At 46.1% G+C, this 19,481-nt stretch overlaps 1 protein-coding gene across 1 annotated transcript in view; it reads left to right on the forward strand.

Annotated features, from left to right (window-relative positions):
* LOC140410178 (uncharacterized) overlaps positions 1–19,481 on the forward strand; it is a 50,998-nt gene that overhangs the window by 1,193 nt on the left and 30,324 nt on the right. Inside the window, exons 2-4 of the mRNA XM_072498161.1 lie at positions 3,203–3,314; positions 16,042–16,135; positions 16,646–16,700. Coding sequence (XP_072354262.1) covers positions 3,203–3,314; positions 16,042–16,135; positions 16,646–16,700 — 261 coding nt within the window. The remainder of the gene's footprint in view (positions 1–3,202; positions 3,315–16,041; positions 16,136–16,645; positions 16,701–19,481) is intronic.

Consider the following 19,481-nt stretch of genomic DNA (forward strand, 5'->3'; position numbering starts at 1 on the left):
ACCATGGATCACTGGGAATAGGAATTACATTAAAAATAAGGGGTCGATCAATTGAGACAGAGGTGATGAGAAAAATCGACTCTCAGACGGTCGTGAATCTCCACAAACGCCCCCCCCCCCCCCCCGCCCCGCCCCCCCCCCCCCCCCACACACACACACAAAGGTCGGTTGAAAACAAAGTTGTTTTTAAGACAGAACTAGATATACTCTTGAATAGCAAGGAGTGAAAGGTTATCCGGGGTAGGCAGGAATGTGTGGTTTAAGTGGCGAATGTCGTGCCCCTGTTCAAAATAGGGAATAGGGATAACCCCGAGTATTACAGGCCAGTTAGTCTTACTTCGGTGGTAGGCAAAGTAATGGAAAGGGTACTGAGGGATAGGATTTCTGAGCTGGAAAGACACTGATTGATTAGGGATAGTCAGCACGGATTTGTGAGGCGTAGGTCTTGCCTCACAAGTCTTATTGAATTCTTTGAGGAGGTGACCAAACGCGTGGATGAAGATAAAGCAGTGGATGTCATGTACAAGGATTTTAGTAAGGCATTTGATAAGGTTCCCCATGGTAGGCTTATGCAGAAAGTAAGGAGGCGTGGGATAGTGGCAAATTTGGCCAGTTGGTTAACGAACTGGCTAACCGATAGAAGTCAGAGAGTGGTGGTGGATGGCAAATATTCAGCCTGGAGCCCAGTTACCAGTGGCGTACCGCAGGGATCAGTTCTGGGTGTTCTGCTGTTTGTGATTGTCATTAATATCTTGGATGAGGTAGTTGAAGGGTATGTCAGTAAATGTGCAGACAACACCAAGATTGGTGGAGTTGAGGATAGTGAGGAGGGCTGTTGCCGACTGCATAGAGACACAGATAGGATGCAGAGCTGGGCTGAGAAGTGGCAGATGGAGTTTAACCCTGAAACGTTTGAGCTTGTCATTTTTGGAAGGACAAATATGAATGCAGAATACAGGGTTAACGGTAGGGTTCTTGGCAATGTGGAGGAGCAGAGAGATCTTGGAGTCTATGTTGATAGATTTTTGAAAGTTGCCACTCATGTGGATAGAGCTTTGAAGAAGGCCTATGGTGTGCTAGCAATCATTAGCAGTGGGATTGAATTTAAGAGCCGTGAGGTGATGATGCAGCTGTACAAAACCTTGGTACGGCCACATTTGGAGTACTGTGTGCAGTTCTGGAGTTCTGGTCGACTCATTTTAGGAAGGATGTGGAAGCTTTGGAAAAGGTGCAAAGGAGATTTACCAGGATGTTGCCTGGAATGGAGAGTAGGTCTTACGAGGGAAGGTTGAGGGTGTTAGGCCGTTTCTCATTAGAACGGAGAAGGATGAGGGGAGAGTTGATAGAGGTTTATAGGATGACCAGGGGAATAGATAAAGTAGACAGTCAGAGACTTTTTCCCCGGGTAGAACAAACCATTACAAGGGGACATAAATTTAAGGTGAATGGTGGAAGATATAGGGGTGATGTCAGAGGTAGGTTCTTTACCCAGAGAGTGCTGCCTGTGGAAGTAGTTGAGTAGTTGAATCGGAAACATTTGGGACTGTCAAGCGGCTATTAGGTAGGTACATGGATTACGCTAGAATGATGGAGTGTAGATTAATTTGTTCTTAATCTAGGACAAACGTTCGGCACAACATCGTGTGCCGAAGGGCCTGTTCTGTGCTGTATTTTCTATGTTCCGTGTTGTATGTTCTCAGTCACAATCAGATCAGCCAAGATCTTATTGAATGGCGGACAGGCTCGAGGAGTCGAGTGACCTACTGCTGTTCCTAACTCGTATGTTCCTATGTTCGTATTTTGTTTTAATTAGAAATTATCGTCCCCCATGTTCGAACACTGTCGTCCCATGCAAAACATTCCTGGCCAGGAAAAAAGAACAATTCAGTATCTATCCCGTGAACCTTCTTGAGATCTTACAGTTTTCAATATGATGGCTTCTGGTTTTCTGAACCTCAGAGAGTATAAGTCCAGCTAATTAGCCTCTAATCATAGGATAGGTTAGTGGATCAAATTGCATTCAGTTTCACTGCACTAAGCTAATGCAATAATTGCATTGATTCGATATCGAGTCCAGCACAAGGTAAGTATTATAAGACATATGTAACACCAAGGCCAACACATTTGCTGCAGGTTTTTCTTATTTCTGTATCCTGCATCACTGCCACTGGTCGTAAATTTCAGTTTGCCATCTGCCTTCCTGGTTGTTTCCTGTGCATATGTGATTCCATGTCACGTGTGTACACAAATCGTTCTGAGCAGCAATAGTTAGACGTTCCATGAATTTTCAGAAAAGAATGCTTTCCATTCACACTGCCAAATTCAATGAACTCTCTCTGTCCCAAATTATAATTCATCTGCCAACATGTCGACACTCACTTGACATCGCATATGTCATTCTGTTTACATCTATTGGCAAAGTCCTTATGCTGCCTCAACTATCAATTGTGTGAAATGCATTCTAAAGGTGGATACAAGAGAATAAAGAAGAACCTGTGATTAAAAGGCTGAGGGAATAGGAATTACATTTGCAAATGTGGGTATACCTGAAAGCTGACTATTACGCAGGTCAAGTTAAAGGGTTAGAAGAGTAATACATCGAGTAATCTGTCTGTGATCACGTTGGCCGAGATTTAGAATCCAATTCTTTAGTTAATTTTGTTTTCAGTGGACAAGGGAGTGGGATGATATATGAAGTGATTTATTGTTCCTCATTCTGAATGTCTGCATAATATCAATGTGCCATGTATTATCTTTAGCGTCCTTTCTTTCGTTCATCTCTCTCGATGTGCTGACTTTTTCCTCCTATTTTGCAAAAAAACAGGCGTCTCTTCTGTACACCATGTGCAGCTCTCCTTGTGGTAATACTCACTCAAGAAGAACAGTCGTCTGGGTGAGAAATGGACGGTCAAATCCGCATCGACTGTTTCTGCCGTCGTTCAAGGATAAAATGGTTCCGTTAATTAAAACAATATGAGCAGTGCAAAAGTCTGCTTATCACAGATAACACCCCCATTTCGCTACCATTATCGGGGCATGGGGTAGTTTCCGATGGCCATATGATATACAAAGTAGATAATAGACTTTCACTGATTTCAAGGGAAACGTACGTTTCAACGACGTTAAAATATTGCGTATGTGCTACTTAAATCTACATGAAAAATATAATTGTTTTTGATCGGGCTGCTTGTTATGTTGGAAGGCCTCGTGCACATTGCCAACCGGCTTGGACTCAGACTCTTGGCTCCAAGAAAGAAGATTACAGTGATGCTCATGGGTAACCATTCGGCCGGGAAGAGCTCCTTTATCAATTGGTGAGCACTTCGATTTAATATTCCCCTTGGGGCATTGTCAACGTTGGTGGGAATGTATTTTTTTTCCAACTCAAGCTATTATTAGGGCATTCATAGAACATACAGTGCAGCAGGAGGTCATTCAGCCCATCGAATCTGCACCGACGCACTTCAGGCCTCACTTCCACCCTATCCCCGTAACCCAATGACCTCTCCTAACCTTGTTGGTCACTGAGGACAATTTATCATGGCCAATCCACCTAACCTGCACGTCTTTGGACTGTGGGAGGAAACTGGAACACCCAGAGGAAACCCACGCAGCCACTGGCGCTGTGAAGCCACAGTGCTAGACACTTGTGCTACCGTGCTGCCCACTTCATTGGTAATAAAGTGCCTATCAAAAGCAAAGCAAATAATTTTAGTCATATTTAATGTCGTGAATAACTGGAGACAGCAGATAATACTGGATATTAGATTTCCCAACGCTTTATTAATGTCAAACCTTATTAGCATTATTAATGGCAACATTTCTGAGCATGTCAAACGCTCGTGTTACAAATGTGTTATGTTACCAAAAACAATAGCAGGGCGGTGATAAAGTGGATGGAACGAGAGGAAAGACATTCTGGGAATTTAACCCTTTTCTCCAGGAAAATACTCCCATTGGTGATTTGAGTTGTGCTTGTAAAATAATGAAAAAATAAACTTCCAGTTGCAAATCGCATCTCCCCTCCTTTGAGATCAAATTTTGGCTGTTCCACTCTCGTCTGAACATAGCAAGTTATTAATTTCAAATCACAGACAGGACATCAACATAGAAACTCTGTGTACATTCGAGAAAGGGGCAAGAGGAGGCCATTAGTCCCCTCGAACCTGCTCTTCCGTTAATTAGATCATGGCTGATCTGATAGTAACCTCAAATCTACATTCCTCCTGCCCCCGATAACCGTTGCTTACAAAGACTCTATTGACCTCTGACTTCAACATATTCATATAATCTGCTTCCACCAGAAATATAGTGTTCCAAAGGCTCACGACCCTCTCAGACAAAAAAAAACAATCTGATCAACATTTTAAATTGGCGACGTCAATCCTAGATGTTCCAAAAAAGGAAGTATCTTCTTCACAGCGACCCTTTCAAGACACCTCGTGGCCATGAATGTTTAGAAAAGGTCGCCTTTACTGCCCTGCACTCAAGTGCACACAATGGTGCTTTCCTATAACACCGAGTACCTACCTAGTCCAGGCATTAGTCTGAAATGATTTTCTTTTTTTTTCGAAAGTGCTTCTGTAGCCACCTGGGATGGCTTACAAAGGAAACACGGATACTTGCAAAGACTCAAGGGAAATATGGCCAATATAGGATTCAGGCAAGCTCGGAGCCTAAATGTATATTTGCTAACAGAGAACCAGACAGTATCGAAACCCCTAGCCGATTTGCATTCTAATAGCCCATTTCCCCAGGACAAAGTACTGGTACTCAGGTAGCAGATACAATTCCAGACACATCGGCGCCACTCACTTCACCCAGAAAGCCCAAACAGCCAAGGTCAATGACTATTCAGGGCATGCCCAGCCATCAAGGCACCCGCCCCTTTATTGGCTCAAATCGATACTTGGCGACTCTGAAAGCAATATCTTCATTAATTTTTTTTTAAAATAAATATTTTATTGAAAATTTTTGGTCAACCAACACAGTAAATTGTGCATCCTTTACACACTATTATAACAACACAAATAACAATGACTTATTTTATAAACCAAAAAAACAAACAAAAAAAATGAATAAATAATAAATAACAAAAATGAAAACTAACCCTAATTGGCAACTGCCTTATCACAAGTAACACTCTCCAAAATATAATTTAACAGTCCAATATATAATTATCTGTCGCAACGACCTATACATATTATACAGTATGTATTAACAACCCTGAGAGTCCTTCTGGTTCCTCCTCCCCACCGCCCCCCCCCCCCCTCCCCCCGATCCTGGGCTGCTGCTGCTGCCTTCTTTTTTCCATTCCATCTATCTTTCTGCGAGGTATTCGACGAACGGTTGCCACCACCTGGTGAACCCTTGAGCCGACCCCCTTAGAACGAACTTAATCCGCTCTAGCTTTATAAACCCTGCCATGTCATTTATCCAGGTCTCCACCCCCGGGGGCTTGGCTTCTTTCCACATTAACATCGGCCTCTCTCGCCTCCTGCACTCCCGGCTGTTGTGCAACCCCAAATATAGCCAACCCCCAGCTTGGTTCGACGCGGACCCCCACTACTTTTGAAAGCACCTTTGTCACCCCCATCCAAAACCCCTGTAGTGCCGGGCATGACCAAAACATATGGGTATGATTCGCTGGGCTTCTCGAGCACCTCGCACACCTATCCTCCACCCCAAAAAATTTACTGAGCCGTGCTCCAGTCATATGCGCCCTGTGTAATGCCTTAAACTGAATCAGGCTTGGCCTGGCACACGAGGACGACGAGTTTACCCTGCTTAGGGCATCTGCCCACAGCCCCGCCTCGATCTCCTCCCCCAGCTCTTCTTCCCATTTCCCTTTTAGTTCATCTACCATAGTCTCCCCTTCGTCCCTCATTTCCCGAAATATATCTGACTCCTTACCATCCCCCACCCATGTCTTTGAGATCACTCTGTCCTGCACCTCTTGTGTCAGCTGCGGGAATTCCCTCACCTGTTGCCTCGCAAAAGCCCTCAGTTGCATATACCTGAATGCATTCCCTTGGGGCAACCCATATTTCTCGGTCAGCGCTCCCAGACTCGCGAACTTCCCATCCACAAACAGATCTTTCAGTTGCGTTATTCCTGCTCTTTGCCACATTCCATATCCCCCATCCATTCCCCCCCGGGGCAAACCGATGTTTGTTTCTTATCGGGGACCCCCCCCCCCCAAGGCTCCAGTCTTTCCCCTATGCCGTCTCCACTGTCCCCAAATCTTCAGTGTAGCCACCACCACCGGGCTTGTGGTGTAGTTCCTCGGTGAGAACGGCAATGGGGCAGTCACCATAGCCTGTAGGCTAGTCCCCCTACAGGACGCCTTCTCTAATCTCTTACACGCCGCTCCCTCCTCCTCTCCCATCCACTTACTCACCATTGAAATATTAGCGGCCCAATAATACTCACTTAGGCTCGGTAGTGCCAGCCCCCTTCCTATCCCTGCTACGCTGTAAGAATCCCTTCCTCACTCTCGGGGTCTTCCCGGCCCACACAAAACCAATGATGCTCTTTTCAATCCTTTTAAAAAAAGCCTTCGTGATCACCACCGGGAGGCACTGAAACACAAAGAGGAATCTCGGGAGGACCACCATCTTAACCGCCTGCACCCTCCCTGCCAGTGACAGGGATACCATATCCCATCTCTTGAAATCCTCCTCCATTTGTTCCACCAACCGCGTTAAATTTAACCTATGCAATGTGCCCCAATTCTTGGCTATCTGGATCCCCAGGTAATGAAAGTCCCTTGTTACCTTCCTCAACGGTAGGTCCTCTATTTCTCTATTCTGCTCCCCTGGATGCACCACAAACAACTCACTTTTCCCCATGTTCCATTTATACCCTGAAAAATCCCCAAACTCCCCAAGTATCCGCATTATTTCTGGCATCCCCTCCACCGGGTCTGCCACGTATAGTAGCAAATCGTCCGCATACAAAGATACCCGGTGTTCTTCTCCTCCTCTAAGTACTCCCCTCCACTTCTTGGAACCCCTCAACGCTATCGCCAGGGGCTCAATCGCCAGTGCAAACAATAATGGGGACAGAGGGCATCCCTGCCTTGTCCCTCTATGGAGCCGAAAATATGCAGATCCCCGTCCATTCGTGACCACGCTCGCCATCGGGGCCCTATACAACAGTTGCACCCATCTAACATACCCCTCTCCAAAACCAAATCTCCTCAACACCTGCCACAAATAATCCCACTCCACTCTATCAAATGCTTTCTCGGCATCCATCGCCACTACTATCTCCGTTTCCCCCTCTGGTGAGGCCATCATCATTACCCCTAACAACCTCCGTATATTCGTGTTCAGCTGTCTCCCCTTCACAAACCCAGTTTGGTCCTCGTGGACCACCCCCGGGACACATTCCTCTATTCTCATTGCCATTACCTTGGCCAGGATCTTGGCATCTACATTTAGGAGGGAAATAGGTCTATAGGAACTGCATTGTAGCGGGTCCTTTTCCTTCTTTAAGAGAAGCGATATCGTTGCTTCAGATATAGTCGGGGGCAGTTGTCCCCTTTCCTTTGCCTCATTAAAGGTCCTCGTCAATACCGGGGCGAGCAAGTCCACATATTTTCTGTAGAATTCGACTGGGAATCCATCCGGTCCCGGGGCCTTTCCCGCCTGCATGCTCCTAATTCATTTCACCACTTCTTCTGCCTCGATCTGTGCTCCCAGTCCCACCCTTTCCTGCTCTTCCACCTTGGGAAATTCCAGCCGATCCAAGAAGCCCATCATTCTCTCCCTCCCATCCGGGGGTTGAGCTTCATATAATTTTTTATAAAATGTCTTGAACACTCCATTCACTCTCTCCGCTCCCCGCTCCATCTCTCCTTCCTCATCCCTCACTCCCCCTATTTCCCTCGCTGCTCCCCTTTTCCTCAATTGGTGTGCCAGCAACCTGCTCGCCTTCTCCCCATGTTCGTACTGTACACCCTGTGCCTTCCTCCATTGTGCCTCTGCAGTGCCCGTAGTCAGCAAGTCAAATTCTACATGTAGCCTTTGCCTTTCCCTGTACAGTCCCTCCTCCGGTGCTTCCGCATATTGTCTGTCCACCCTGAAAAGTTCTTGCAGCAACCGCTCCCGTTCCTTACTCTCCTGCTTCCATTTATGTGCCCTTATTGATATCAGCTCCCCTCTAACCACCGCCTTCAACGCCTCCCAGTCCACTCCCACCTGGACCTCCCCATTATCATTGAGTTCCAAGTACTTTTCAATGCACCCCCTCACCCTTAGACACACACCCTCATCTGCCATTAGTCCCATGTCCATTCTCCAGGGTGGGCGCCCTCCTGTTTCCTCCCCTATCTCCAAGTCTACCCAGTGTGGAGCGTGATCCGAAATGGCTATAGCCATATACTCCATTCCCCTCACCTTCGGGATCAACGCCCTTCCCAGCACAAAAAAGTCTATTCGCGAGTAGACTTTATGGACATAGGAGAAAAACGAGAACTCCTTACTCCTAGGTCTGCTAAATCTCCACGGGTCTACACCTCCCATCTGCTCCATAAAACCTTTAAGTACCTTGGCTGCTGCCGGCCTCCTTCCAGTCCTGGACTTCGACCTATCCAGCCCTGGTTCCAACACCGTATTAAAATCTCCCCCCATTATCAGCTTTCCCATCTCTAGGTCCGGAATGCGTCCTAGCATCCGCCTCATAAAATTGGCATCATCCCAGTTCGGGGCATATACATTTACCAAAACCATCGTCTCCCCCTGTAGTTTGCCACTCACCATCACGTATCTGCCCCCGTTATCCGCCACTATAGTCTTTGCCTCGAATATTACCCGCTTCCCCACTAATATAGCCACCCCCCTGTTTTTCGCATCTAGCCCCGAATGGAACACCTGCCCCACCCATCCTTTGCATAGCCTAACCTGGTCTATCAGTTTCAGGTGCGTTTCCTGTAACATAACCACATCTGCCTTAAGTTTCTTAAGGTGTGCGAGTACCCGTGCCCTCTTTATCGGCCCGTTCAGCCCTCTCACGTTCCACGTGATCAGCCGGGTTGGGGGGCTTCCTACCTCCCCCCTTGTCGATTAGCCATCCCCTTTTTCCAGCTCTTCACCCGGTTCCCACACAGCTGTATCTCCCCCAGGCGGTGCCCCCCCCCCCCGCCCATCCCCTCCCATACAAGCTCCCCCCTCTCCCCAGCAGCAGCAACCCAGTAATTCCCCCCTCCCACCCCCACCCCCCACCCCCGCTAGATCCCCCGCTAGCGTAATTACTCCCCCCATGTTGCTCCCAGAAGTCAGCAAACTCTGGCCGACCTCGGCTTCCCCCCGTGACCTCGGCTCGCACCGTGCGACGCCCCCCCTCCCTGCTTCTCTATTCCCGCCATGATTATCATAGCGCGGGAACCAAGCCCGCGCTTCTCCCTTGGCCCCGCCCCCAATGGCCAACGCCCCATCTCCTCCGCCTCCCCTCCTCCCCCATCACCACCTGTGGAAGAGAGAAAAGTTACCACATCGCAGGATTAGTACATAAAACTCCTCTTTCCCCCCTTTTTAACCCCCCTCTTCGCCCCCCACATTCGCACCACCACTTTGTTCAAACGTTCTTTTTAATAACCCGCTCATTCCAGTTTTTCTTCCACAATAAAAGTCCACGCTTCATCTGCCGTCTCAAAGTAGTGGTGCCTCCCGCGATATGTGACCCACAGTCTTGCCGGTTGCAGCATTCCAAATTTTATATTCTTTTTATGAAGCACCGCCTTGGCCCGATTAAAGCTCGCCCTCCTTCTCGCCACCTCCGCACTCCAGTCTTGATAAACGCGGATCACCGCGTTCTCCCATTTACTGCTCCGAGTTTTCTTTGCCCATCTAAGGACCATTTCTCTATCCTTAAAGCGGAGGAATCTCACCACTATGATTCTGGGAATTTCTCCTGCTCTCGGTCCTCGCGCCATCACTCGGTATGCTCCCTCCACCTCCAACGGACCCGCCGGGGCCTCCGCTCCCATTAACGAGTGCAGCATCGTGCTCACATATGCCCCGACGTCCGCTCCCTCCGCACCTTCAGGAAGACCAAGAATCCTCAGGTTGTTCCTCCTTGTGTTGTTCTCCAGTGCCTCCAACCTTTCCACACATCGTTTCTGATGTGCCTCATGCGTCTCCGTCTTCACCATCAGGCCCTGTATGTCGTCCTCATTCTCGGCTGCCTTTGCCTTCATGACCCGAAGCTCCCGCTCCTGGGTCTTTTGTTCCTCCTTTAGCCCTTCGATTGCCTGTAGTATCGGGGCCAACAGCTCTTTCTTCATTTCCTTTTTGAGCTCTTCCACACAGCATTTCAAGAACTCTTGTTGTTCAGGGCCCCATGTTAAACTGCCACCTTCCGACGCCATCTTGACCCCATGTTAAACTTGCCTTCCTTGCCGCTGTTCTAAAGGATCAACTGCAATCCGGCCACTTTCTCCTCCTTTTTTCATCCGTATCCAGGGGGGATTCCCTTCTGGTTTACCGCACAGTGTTTTTAGCCGTCAAAATTGCCGTTGGGGCTCCTATCAAGAGCCCAAAAGTCAGTTTCACCGGGAGCTGCCGAAACGTGCGACTCAGCTGGTCATCGCCCCACCCGGAAGCCTCAATATATCTTCATTAATAACGGTCAAACTAATGTCTGACTAAAGTAGATACCCTAGACTTGGCAACATTATTGGTGTCTCCGGTGCAAATTGGCAACGCTCCCAAAGTATTTGCGTTCTTAGATAAATATAGTGAGGAAAATTGTGCTCGCTACTCGGTCAAACAGAAACATATCCTTCCTACTTTTTTTTGTTCTCCTCGCAATAAACGGCCAGATACGATTTGATTACCTAATTACTTGCTGTACCTGTATAATGGCCTTTTGTCATTCATGCACAAAGGCACCCAGATCCCTCTACATCTTAGAACTCGATGATCTCTCACCATTTAGATAGTATACTTTTCTTATATTCTTCATTCCAAAATTATAAATTCTTATTTTCACATATTGTAGTCCACTTGCCAGATCTTTATGCACTCAAGGAACTTATGTATATATTTTGGTAGACTCCTTATACCCTCTTCGCAACTTACCTTCCAGCAAACTTTGTGTTATCAGCACATTTTGAAAACGTTCCCATCTATTCAGAAGATCGGGCGGCAATGTGACACAATGATTATCACTGCTGCCTCACAGACCCGTGGAGCCAGGTTTGATTCCGAACTCGGGTGAATGTCTGTGCGCAGTTTGCACATTTTCCCCATGTCTGCTTGGGGTTCCTTCGCGTGCTCCGGTTTCCTTCCACAGTCCAAATCTGTGCAAAGATTGGCCATGCTAAATTGTCCATTAGTGTCTAAAGGTTTGTTGAGGTTATGTGCATAGACCAGGGGCTTTGACCCAGGTGGGGTGCTCTTTCGGAGGGTCGGCAGATTCGATGGGCCGAATAGATTCCGCTGTACTGTAGGGATTCTATCATTCTATATTTATTGAGACACTCTCAGTAACACCAGCACTGAGCACGGCTTTGGAAAGAGTGTGGAAGTTTAGTGAGAAGGAAGAGGCTGTGTGGAGGAGAAGGTAGCACACATTTGCTTTTCGAAGCTTTTCACCCTGAAGAAATTGTTCTATGTTGCTCTCTAGGGGAGGAGGCCAGCCGTGTGTCAGTCTCTGTTATATCCTGTAAGTGGTCAAGGTCCATTTCCTGAAGTTATAAATTTGTCCTGCAGTCTGTCATAAGTTTAGTTATTACCCAAAGTAAAATAAATAATTGCATAAAATAATAAATTAATATATTAAGAACAAGAACATAAGAACATAAGAACTAGGAACAGGAGTAGGCCATCTGGCCCCTCGAGCCTGCTCTGCCATTTAATGAGAGCATGGCTGATCTTTGTGGACTCAGCTCCACTCTCCGGCCCGTACACCATATCCCCGAATCCCTTTCTTCTTTAGAAAGGTATCTATCTTTTTCTTAAAAACATTTAAAGAAGGAGCCTCAACTGCTTCACTGGGCAAGGAATTCCAGAGATTCTCAACCCTTTGGGTGAAGAAGTTCCTCCAACACTCCGTCCTAAATCTACCTCCCCTTATTTTGAGGCTATGCCCCCTAGTTCTGCTTTCCCCGACCAGTGGAAACAACCTGCCCGCATCTATCCTATCTATTCCCTTCATAATTTTATATGTCTCAATAAGATCCCCCCCCCCCCCCCCGCATCCTTCTAAACTCCAATGAGTACAGTCCCAGTCTACTCAACCTCTTCGTCATAAACTAAATATGGCAGGGCAGATGATGTGTTCAGGGTGCAGCATATGTGGACCCATGTTTACCGGTATAATCCAGTGCAAGCACGTTTGCAGTAAGTGGCTGTGCCTTGAGCAACTTCGGATATCAATCATCAAGTTACAATCTGAACTACGGACATTGCGACAGATCAGGGAGCGCGAGAGCTGCCTGGATGCTTTGTTTCAGGAGGTGGTCACAGTCCTTAGGATATAATCTTCTAATTTGAAAAGTGGTAACGTCAGCAGAGTGTGACTGCACCTGAATCAGGTAATGGGGCCGAGTGGGCAGTAGCCTAAGCCTCTGCAATTGTCCAACGGTTCTGTGGAGCATGCGTGCATAGACTGGCGGCTGCAGGTTGGATGAGCTGACTAACAATGGGATTTTGTTCCAGGAACCATTCAAGTGGAGGGTCCATTGAAGAGGTTTGTGGTAGTCGGGGACATTATAGTAAGATGGATTTGACACTGTTCTCAGTAGTCGAGACGACTGTGTTGCCTGTCCAGCTCGTGGATTCAGGGCACCTGCCCCAGGCGGCAGAGGAACTTACACTGGGGATAGAGGACGTCTTTATCGGGGTTTATGAACGTAGCAATGGCATAGAAGTACTGGAAAAGGACGGGGTGCTCTTTCGCAGGGTCGGTGCAGACTCGATGGGCCGAACACCTTCCTGCTGTACTGTAATTGTATATACACTCTCAGTACTGCCAGCACTCAATCCGGCTTCTGACGGAGTGTGGAAATTTAGTGAGGATGAAGAGTTCGTGGGGAGGGGAAGACAGAGAGAGTTTGAAGAGCGAAGCACTAAATTAATCAACAGAACCTGCAAGGAGATACTTGGTGGATTATTATCTGAGCCGCGAGAAGTTGGCACAGTTTTCATAAAACTAGAGAGATCAATACGTGGCTCAAAGCCTGATGTACGAGAAATGCGTTTATGTTTCGTGGAGCACTGCTGTGCGTACTCGGGAAAATGGGGCTGTGCCGTTCGGACGGTATACATATGAAGTGTGCAGGTACCAATGTTCCTGCAAAAATCATAACTGGAAACGTCAACAGGGCTTTAAACTAAATCGGAGTGGAGTGGCTCTGGAGAGGGCATTTGTAACCCTAAAATCAAATGGATATTGCAATATTACATGGCAGCTATTTAGGTAATGTTGTACAGAGTGTGAATGCAGAGATAGAGTGTACAAACTGCAACACACAGGTTTAAAAGTGAAAAGAAGTTAGAGCAAGGGAAAATTAATGGCTTTATATTTAAATGCCTAAGTATTCGGCACAAAATAACTGGATTAACCTCGCGAACTGGCTTTAATTGGCATTATCTTATAACCATTGCCAGAGATGTATTGACAGGGAGATCAAAACTGGGAACGAAATACTTTGGGGTATCTGAATATTCCTCGGAACGCATAGAATCATGGATATCATAGAAACCCTGCAGTGCAGAAGTAGACTATCCTGACCAACAAGTCTGCACCGTCCCTAGAAAAGAGTTCGAAACCGAGGCACACACCTCCACCGTACCCCGGTAGCCCAGAAACCCCCTAACTTTTTTGGACGCTAAGGGGCAATTTGTCAAGGCCAACCCACCTAACCTGCATATTGTGGGGCTGTGAGAGAAAGCCGGAGCAGTTATGCACTTTAGTAGGAAGAATAAATGAGCTGAATATTATTTAATTGAGAAAGTCTGCAGAAAAATGTAGCAGAGAAGGATTTCGGGGTCCCACACTACCAGAAGGATGTGGGGGCTTTAGAGAGTGTGCAGAAGAGATTTACCAGGATGTTGCCTGGTATGGAGGGCATTAGCTATGAGGAGTGGTTGAATAAACTTGGTTTGTTCTCACTGGAACGAAGGAGGTTGAGGGGTGACCTGAAAGAGGTCTACAAAGTTATGAGGGGCATAGACAGTGTGGATACTCAGAGACTTTTCCCCAGGGTAGAGGGGTCAATTACTAGGGGCATAGGTTAAGAGGAGATGTACGAGGCAAGTCATTTTACACAGAGGGTAGTGGGTGCCTGGAACTCGCTACCGGAGGTGGTGGTGGAAGCAGGGACAATAGTGACGTTTCAGGGGCATCTTGACAAATACATGAATCGGATGGGAATAGATACAGACCCCGGAAGTGTAGAAGATTTATGTTTAGACGGGCAGCATGGTCGGCGCAGGCTTGGAGGGCCGAAGGGACTGTTCCTGTGCTGTACTTTTCTTTGTTCTTTGTTCTTGAAAGATATACTGACATTGTATTCAGTCCAGAAAGGGTTTTCCAGGCTGGTTCTGGGTATGTAGGCATTTTCTTATGAGGAGTCGGTAAGTAAGATTGACCTGTACTTATCAGAGATAATAAGAATGAGAGGCGATCTTTTCAGACACATCAGATTCTCAGCTGTCTTGACAAGGGCGATGCTGACAGATTTTTTCCCCTTGTGGTCGAGTTACAGATTTTCATGGTTCTCGACATAATTCTTATTTTTGTTGTAAGATATATCATCAGCAAGTTTCGACAACATTTTCAAAATGGTTTTTTAAAACACCTGTCTGTATGCAAGTAGAGCAGCGTCAGTGCACAAATACATTTATGAATATCTAAGTGAGGCGATCCGAAGTGGAAAACACTATGTGGTACACAACATCAATAATCGCTTATCAAATATAATTTAAATTATGGCACTATTCTGAACATGGAGGCAGCAGAACGAGAACATGAAGTATACGAACGTTTTGAAAAAAAACATATTCCAAAATCTGTACAAATGTGTACCAAAATAATTATTTGCGAAATAAGGTACACGTCTGCCTATGGAGTATGAAACATCTATATAACAGAAGGGCAAATGCAGCAAGTGCATGAGCCGGCCACCACCTGAACGCTTGCCACCAAGCCACGTAGCATGCGAACTTGGAGTAGAATACATATTTCTCGCTTTAGAACAGGTCGCCCTTTCTTTGTTTTTACATGCTATCGTAACTTTTAGTAGTCCCAGTTAAGTTACTAAATTCATATGACATCAGTAATCCAGTCTGTTGGCACATTCACCGTTTCTACAGTCTGTTAAACTCAGCTTGGAAGTCAGGGAAGACCAGTGTTCTTTCACCTGGTTTGAAACTCCAGACCTAAGAAGCCAACTTTCAGGGTAGTGGCAAATAGCTCAGACCGATATGAGGTGGAATTCTTTCAATCATTTGATTATGCGTGTTCGAATGTTGTCCCACTTAGAACTGTGGATATTCAGTCCTTGAGTATAGTCAAGAAGTAGGTAGGCCGCCTCTAATGGAATCGGAAAAATAAGGGCTTCGGGCAAAACAGAACGAGGGAGATGGCTGGTGGGGTTTAATGGCCGACTTCAGGCTCATTGCTTTTGTTCTTATGTTTTTGTTTTTTGTTCCAACGAGGCATTTTTAAATTGTAACAGGGAAAGTTGGCATAGAAACCTGGCCAACCAGGGCAACATAAATATTAAATTTAAGACAGGAAATGCGCACAGATCATAGCAATTAAATGTGTTTTAATTAGAAAAAAGGTAAAAATGTAAGTATGGCACAGGTCGATGAGACATTTCGAAATGCCGACATGCAGTCTTTATTTTAGACTGCTTATTGTATTAGCAGGTTATTATTCCACATATTTTTCCTTATAACGTTGATTTCTGGCCGTTAAGCCATTCTCCTAAACATGTGGTAGTCTGAGAGCACCCTTTGGAGTTCAAGAAAGCATTGAAGTGGCTCACAATCCAAATACTTGTTTTCTGACAATTGCATCTTTCAGGTACATTGAAGAACATATACAGAAAACAGGCGTTGCGACAGAAACACAAGGATTTACTTTTGTCACCAGTGGCAAAAAAAGAGAATCGCTCACGGTGAGTGGTTCTATGAACGATTGCCGAGCGACGACTCATTCTGTGTCTTTGGCTGACTGCCTCGTTGGCAAGTTCGATGTTCAGGCTACGGCTCTCTGTATGTTGCAGTGCACGTCTCAGTAAACAAAAGAACGAGGTTATTGAATTCTTTACATATTTCTGCGGGCCCTGATCTGCTAGGTCGCCTCCCAACTCCACTTATCAAAAACTGTTGGCGTTGACCGGCATACAATCAGATGTTTAGATCACGTGAACATAACAGGCATTCGATCCCCACTCATAGCAACATGCAGAGGAACGAGCGGTAGTTTCGAGTGATTTATCAAAAAACAGCACTTGTTCATTCTGTACGCTTTAGTACGCTTTAAAATGGACAAATATATGGAAGAGCCGTGACGCACAATGGGACGCTACGCGATTGCACTGCAAAACCACGCATACAATGGTTATTGCAATAATAGAACGGCATTGTGAATTTACTATTTTTAATCATTGTATTTGCTTTCACAGGGCAGTGCGACGCTGCTCCTTTACCCGCACTTCCAGGCATTGGAACAGATCGAAGGTACATGCAGAGCAGCTATTAGTATGGCTGAGAATAAAAGGGGAATGTAGTATTGGGTGGTGAAGATCTGTTCTCTTCGAGTAAAAACATTGAATAGTGCAGGGCGAAAAACAGGATGTGCGGTATGACACATAATTGACTTCTGCAGATCATAGAATTTACAGTGCAGAAGGAGGCCATTCGGCCCATCGAGTCTGCACCGGCCCTTGAAATGAGCATCCTATTCAAGCCCACTCCTCCACTCTAACCTTTCTGGACACTCAGGGCAATTTAGCATGGCCAATCCACCAAACCTGCACATCTTTGGACTGTGGGAGGAAACCGGAGCACCAAACCCACGCAGACACGGGGGGAACGTGCACCCTCCGTCAGACAGTGAACCAAGCCGGGAGTCGAACCTGGGACCCTGGAGCAGTGAAGCAACTGTGCTAACCACTGTGCTACCGTGCTGCCCGTATGTGATGCATGGGGTTTACAATTATGCTCATCGGGTTACTTTATACTCTCACTGCGAGTGGTAAAGAAGCAAAATGAAACACAAGGGGAGTGCAGAGAGGGGGAGATTAAAGCGAAATAACTGAGCAGGCAGTAAACATAGGGCGCAGATCGAGGCTATTCGGCACATCACCTGTGGTTGAGCCAGAAAAGAGCGATCCAACCTGATCCCAATTTGCAGCTCTTAAGCAACAATCATTCAGTCAATCGCAAGAGGGTATGCAGACACATTTCACTGAAATGAAATGAGGTGTTAACCTCGACCTTTCAAACCGCAAAGGCATCCAAGGCATTCCCTGTATGGACAGATCAGATAATCCTACACCCTATTGCATTAAGGTTGGTTGTGCAATGCAGATTTCTGCGAGGGGAGAAATGTACACCCAATCGTCACAGGCCAGATTTAGTATTATTTAATTTAACTTGCTACAAAACGAATCTACTCTAAAGAAGGATTTCCAGGACGAGATAAACCTCGCAGAATAAAAAAATCAGCAATACTGGAATCATGCTTCTAAATCTCCTCTTCTCATTCCCTAGCATGATCACTTCTTTTTCCTACTGTTCAATGAATGCATTTAATAAACAATATCTCAAATCTTAAAAAAATGCTGTAAACATTCGGCAGGTCAGGCAGCATTTTTGAGAGAAAATGGCGTTTCAAGTCGATACCCATGTTCATCCAAGTTGAGGAAGGAGCTATAGATTGAAAATTGAGCATCTTAATGTGCGGATAGACTGCACGAGGGGAATGTGTGTGGTGTGATTGAATGCAGGAAGGATTGAATGACAAAAAAATGCTTTATATCGCATTAAGCCAATGAACGAACTAAAAATCCAGTTGAGAGGCGAATTGCAAGTCTGAATGTGAAATCAACGAACAAAGAAAGGAATAATAACAAATCTAATCGTCAGTAGAAACGGAATGAAGAAACAGCTAGTAAGTAGTAAATAATACAAAATTATTTAACTCGGTGTTGAGTCCATTGGTCTGCAGAATGGCCAATGTATAAACATCGGGCTTTTCCCGGAAATTGCGTTGAATTTAATTGAAAAATTACATGAGGCGGCCAGGAAAATATGTCAAATGACAAACGACAAGAAGGTGATGGTAATGAAGGCAGCCTGAGGTGAAGGGTACTGGCAAGTGCTGACCAATTCTGTGTTTAGACACACCAATGTTGAAGAGGCCATGTTATTCTGACAATACAGTACACTGAATTGAAAATAAATATGCAGAGGTATCGTTCCTTCATTTGGAAGGTGTACTGTGGTCAGGCATCATGAGATGAGAGGAAGAAAAATGGCAGGTGTTCCATCTGGCTAAGACCCATGGAACCATGCTCTTGTGAGGGACGGATTGATGGCGTGAATGAAGAGAGGATGACTCTGTCACAGGGAGGTCATTTTCTTAGGTATACACAAGGTGGATATTCGGAAACAGTTTGTTTTGTGGTGTCATATCGCTGAATGTGGCGAAATGTTGGAGGATGTTCTGTCGAATGGATAGGCTGGTAAGGTGGAAGGTTTGACCAAGGTGAGTCAGCAAAGCTTGGTCAGAGGGAGATCATGCCAAACAAATGTGATTGATTTTTCGACGGAGCGATCTGGTAGATAGATGAGGGAGTTCTGTTTGCTCAGTTTTCTGGATGGCTGGTTCGTGATGCAGAGCGACAGCGCGATAAATTTCCATACCGCTGTGATCGCCATGTCGACCTCGCCTTCTCGGCTTTGGCGCTCGCCTGATGTGCAGTGACACTCAGGTTAAATCACCACCAGACAGCGCTGTAAAGGGAGAGCGCAGCCCCTGATCCTCTCGGGTTCTGTGGACTATCATTTCATTCCTATCATTTCAGATGAGGGTACTGCAGTTGATGTAGTTTCTATGGATTTCAGCAGAGCCGTTGACACGGCCCCGCATGGAAGCCCGATCAGTGGGATCCAGTGTAACTTGACATATCTGATCCAAATCTCGATTATTGGTAGAAAGCAGCAAGTGGTGGTAGAAGGCTGTTTGTATGACAAGAGGCAGGTGTCCAGTGGCATACCACATAAATCAGTGGCTGCACCCTTATTGTTTGTGGTATATGCAAAAGGTCCAGATTGGAATTTGGAGCTTGGGAGAGGGGGTGATGAGTAATTTGAAAATGACACAAAGATTGGGCCGATCGGTTAATGGAGAGTTGGAAGGTCGTGTTTTCAGGAAGATAGAGATGGGTTGCTCAAATTGGCAGATCAGAGTAAGATAACATTCCACCCTGCAAAGGATGAGCTGCTGCACTTTGG

The sequence above is a fragment of the Scyliorhinus torazame genome, chromosome 4, assembly GCF_047496885.1.
Source record: "Scyliorhinus torazame isolate Kashiwa2021f chromosome 4, sScyTor2.1, whole genome shotgun sequence".
In the NCBI taxonomy this organism is placed as follows: domain Eukaryota; kingdom Metazoa; phylum Chordata; class Chondrichthyes; order Carcharhiniformes; family Scyliorhinidae; genus Scyliorhinus; species Scyliorhinus torazame.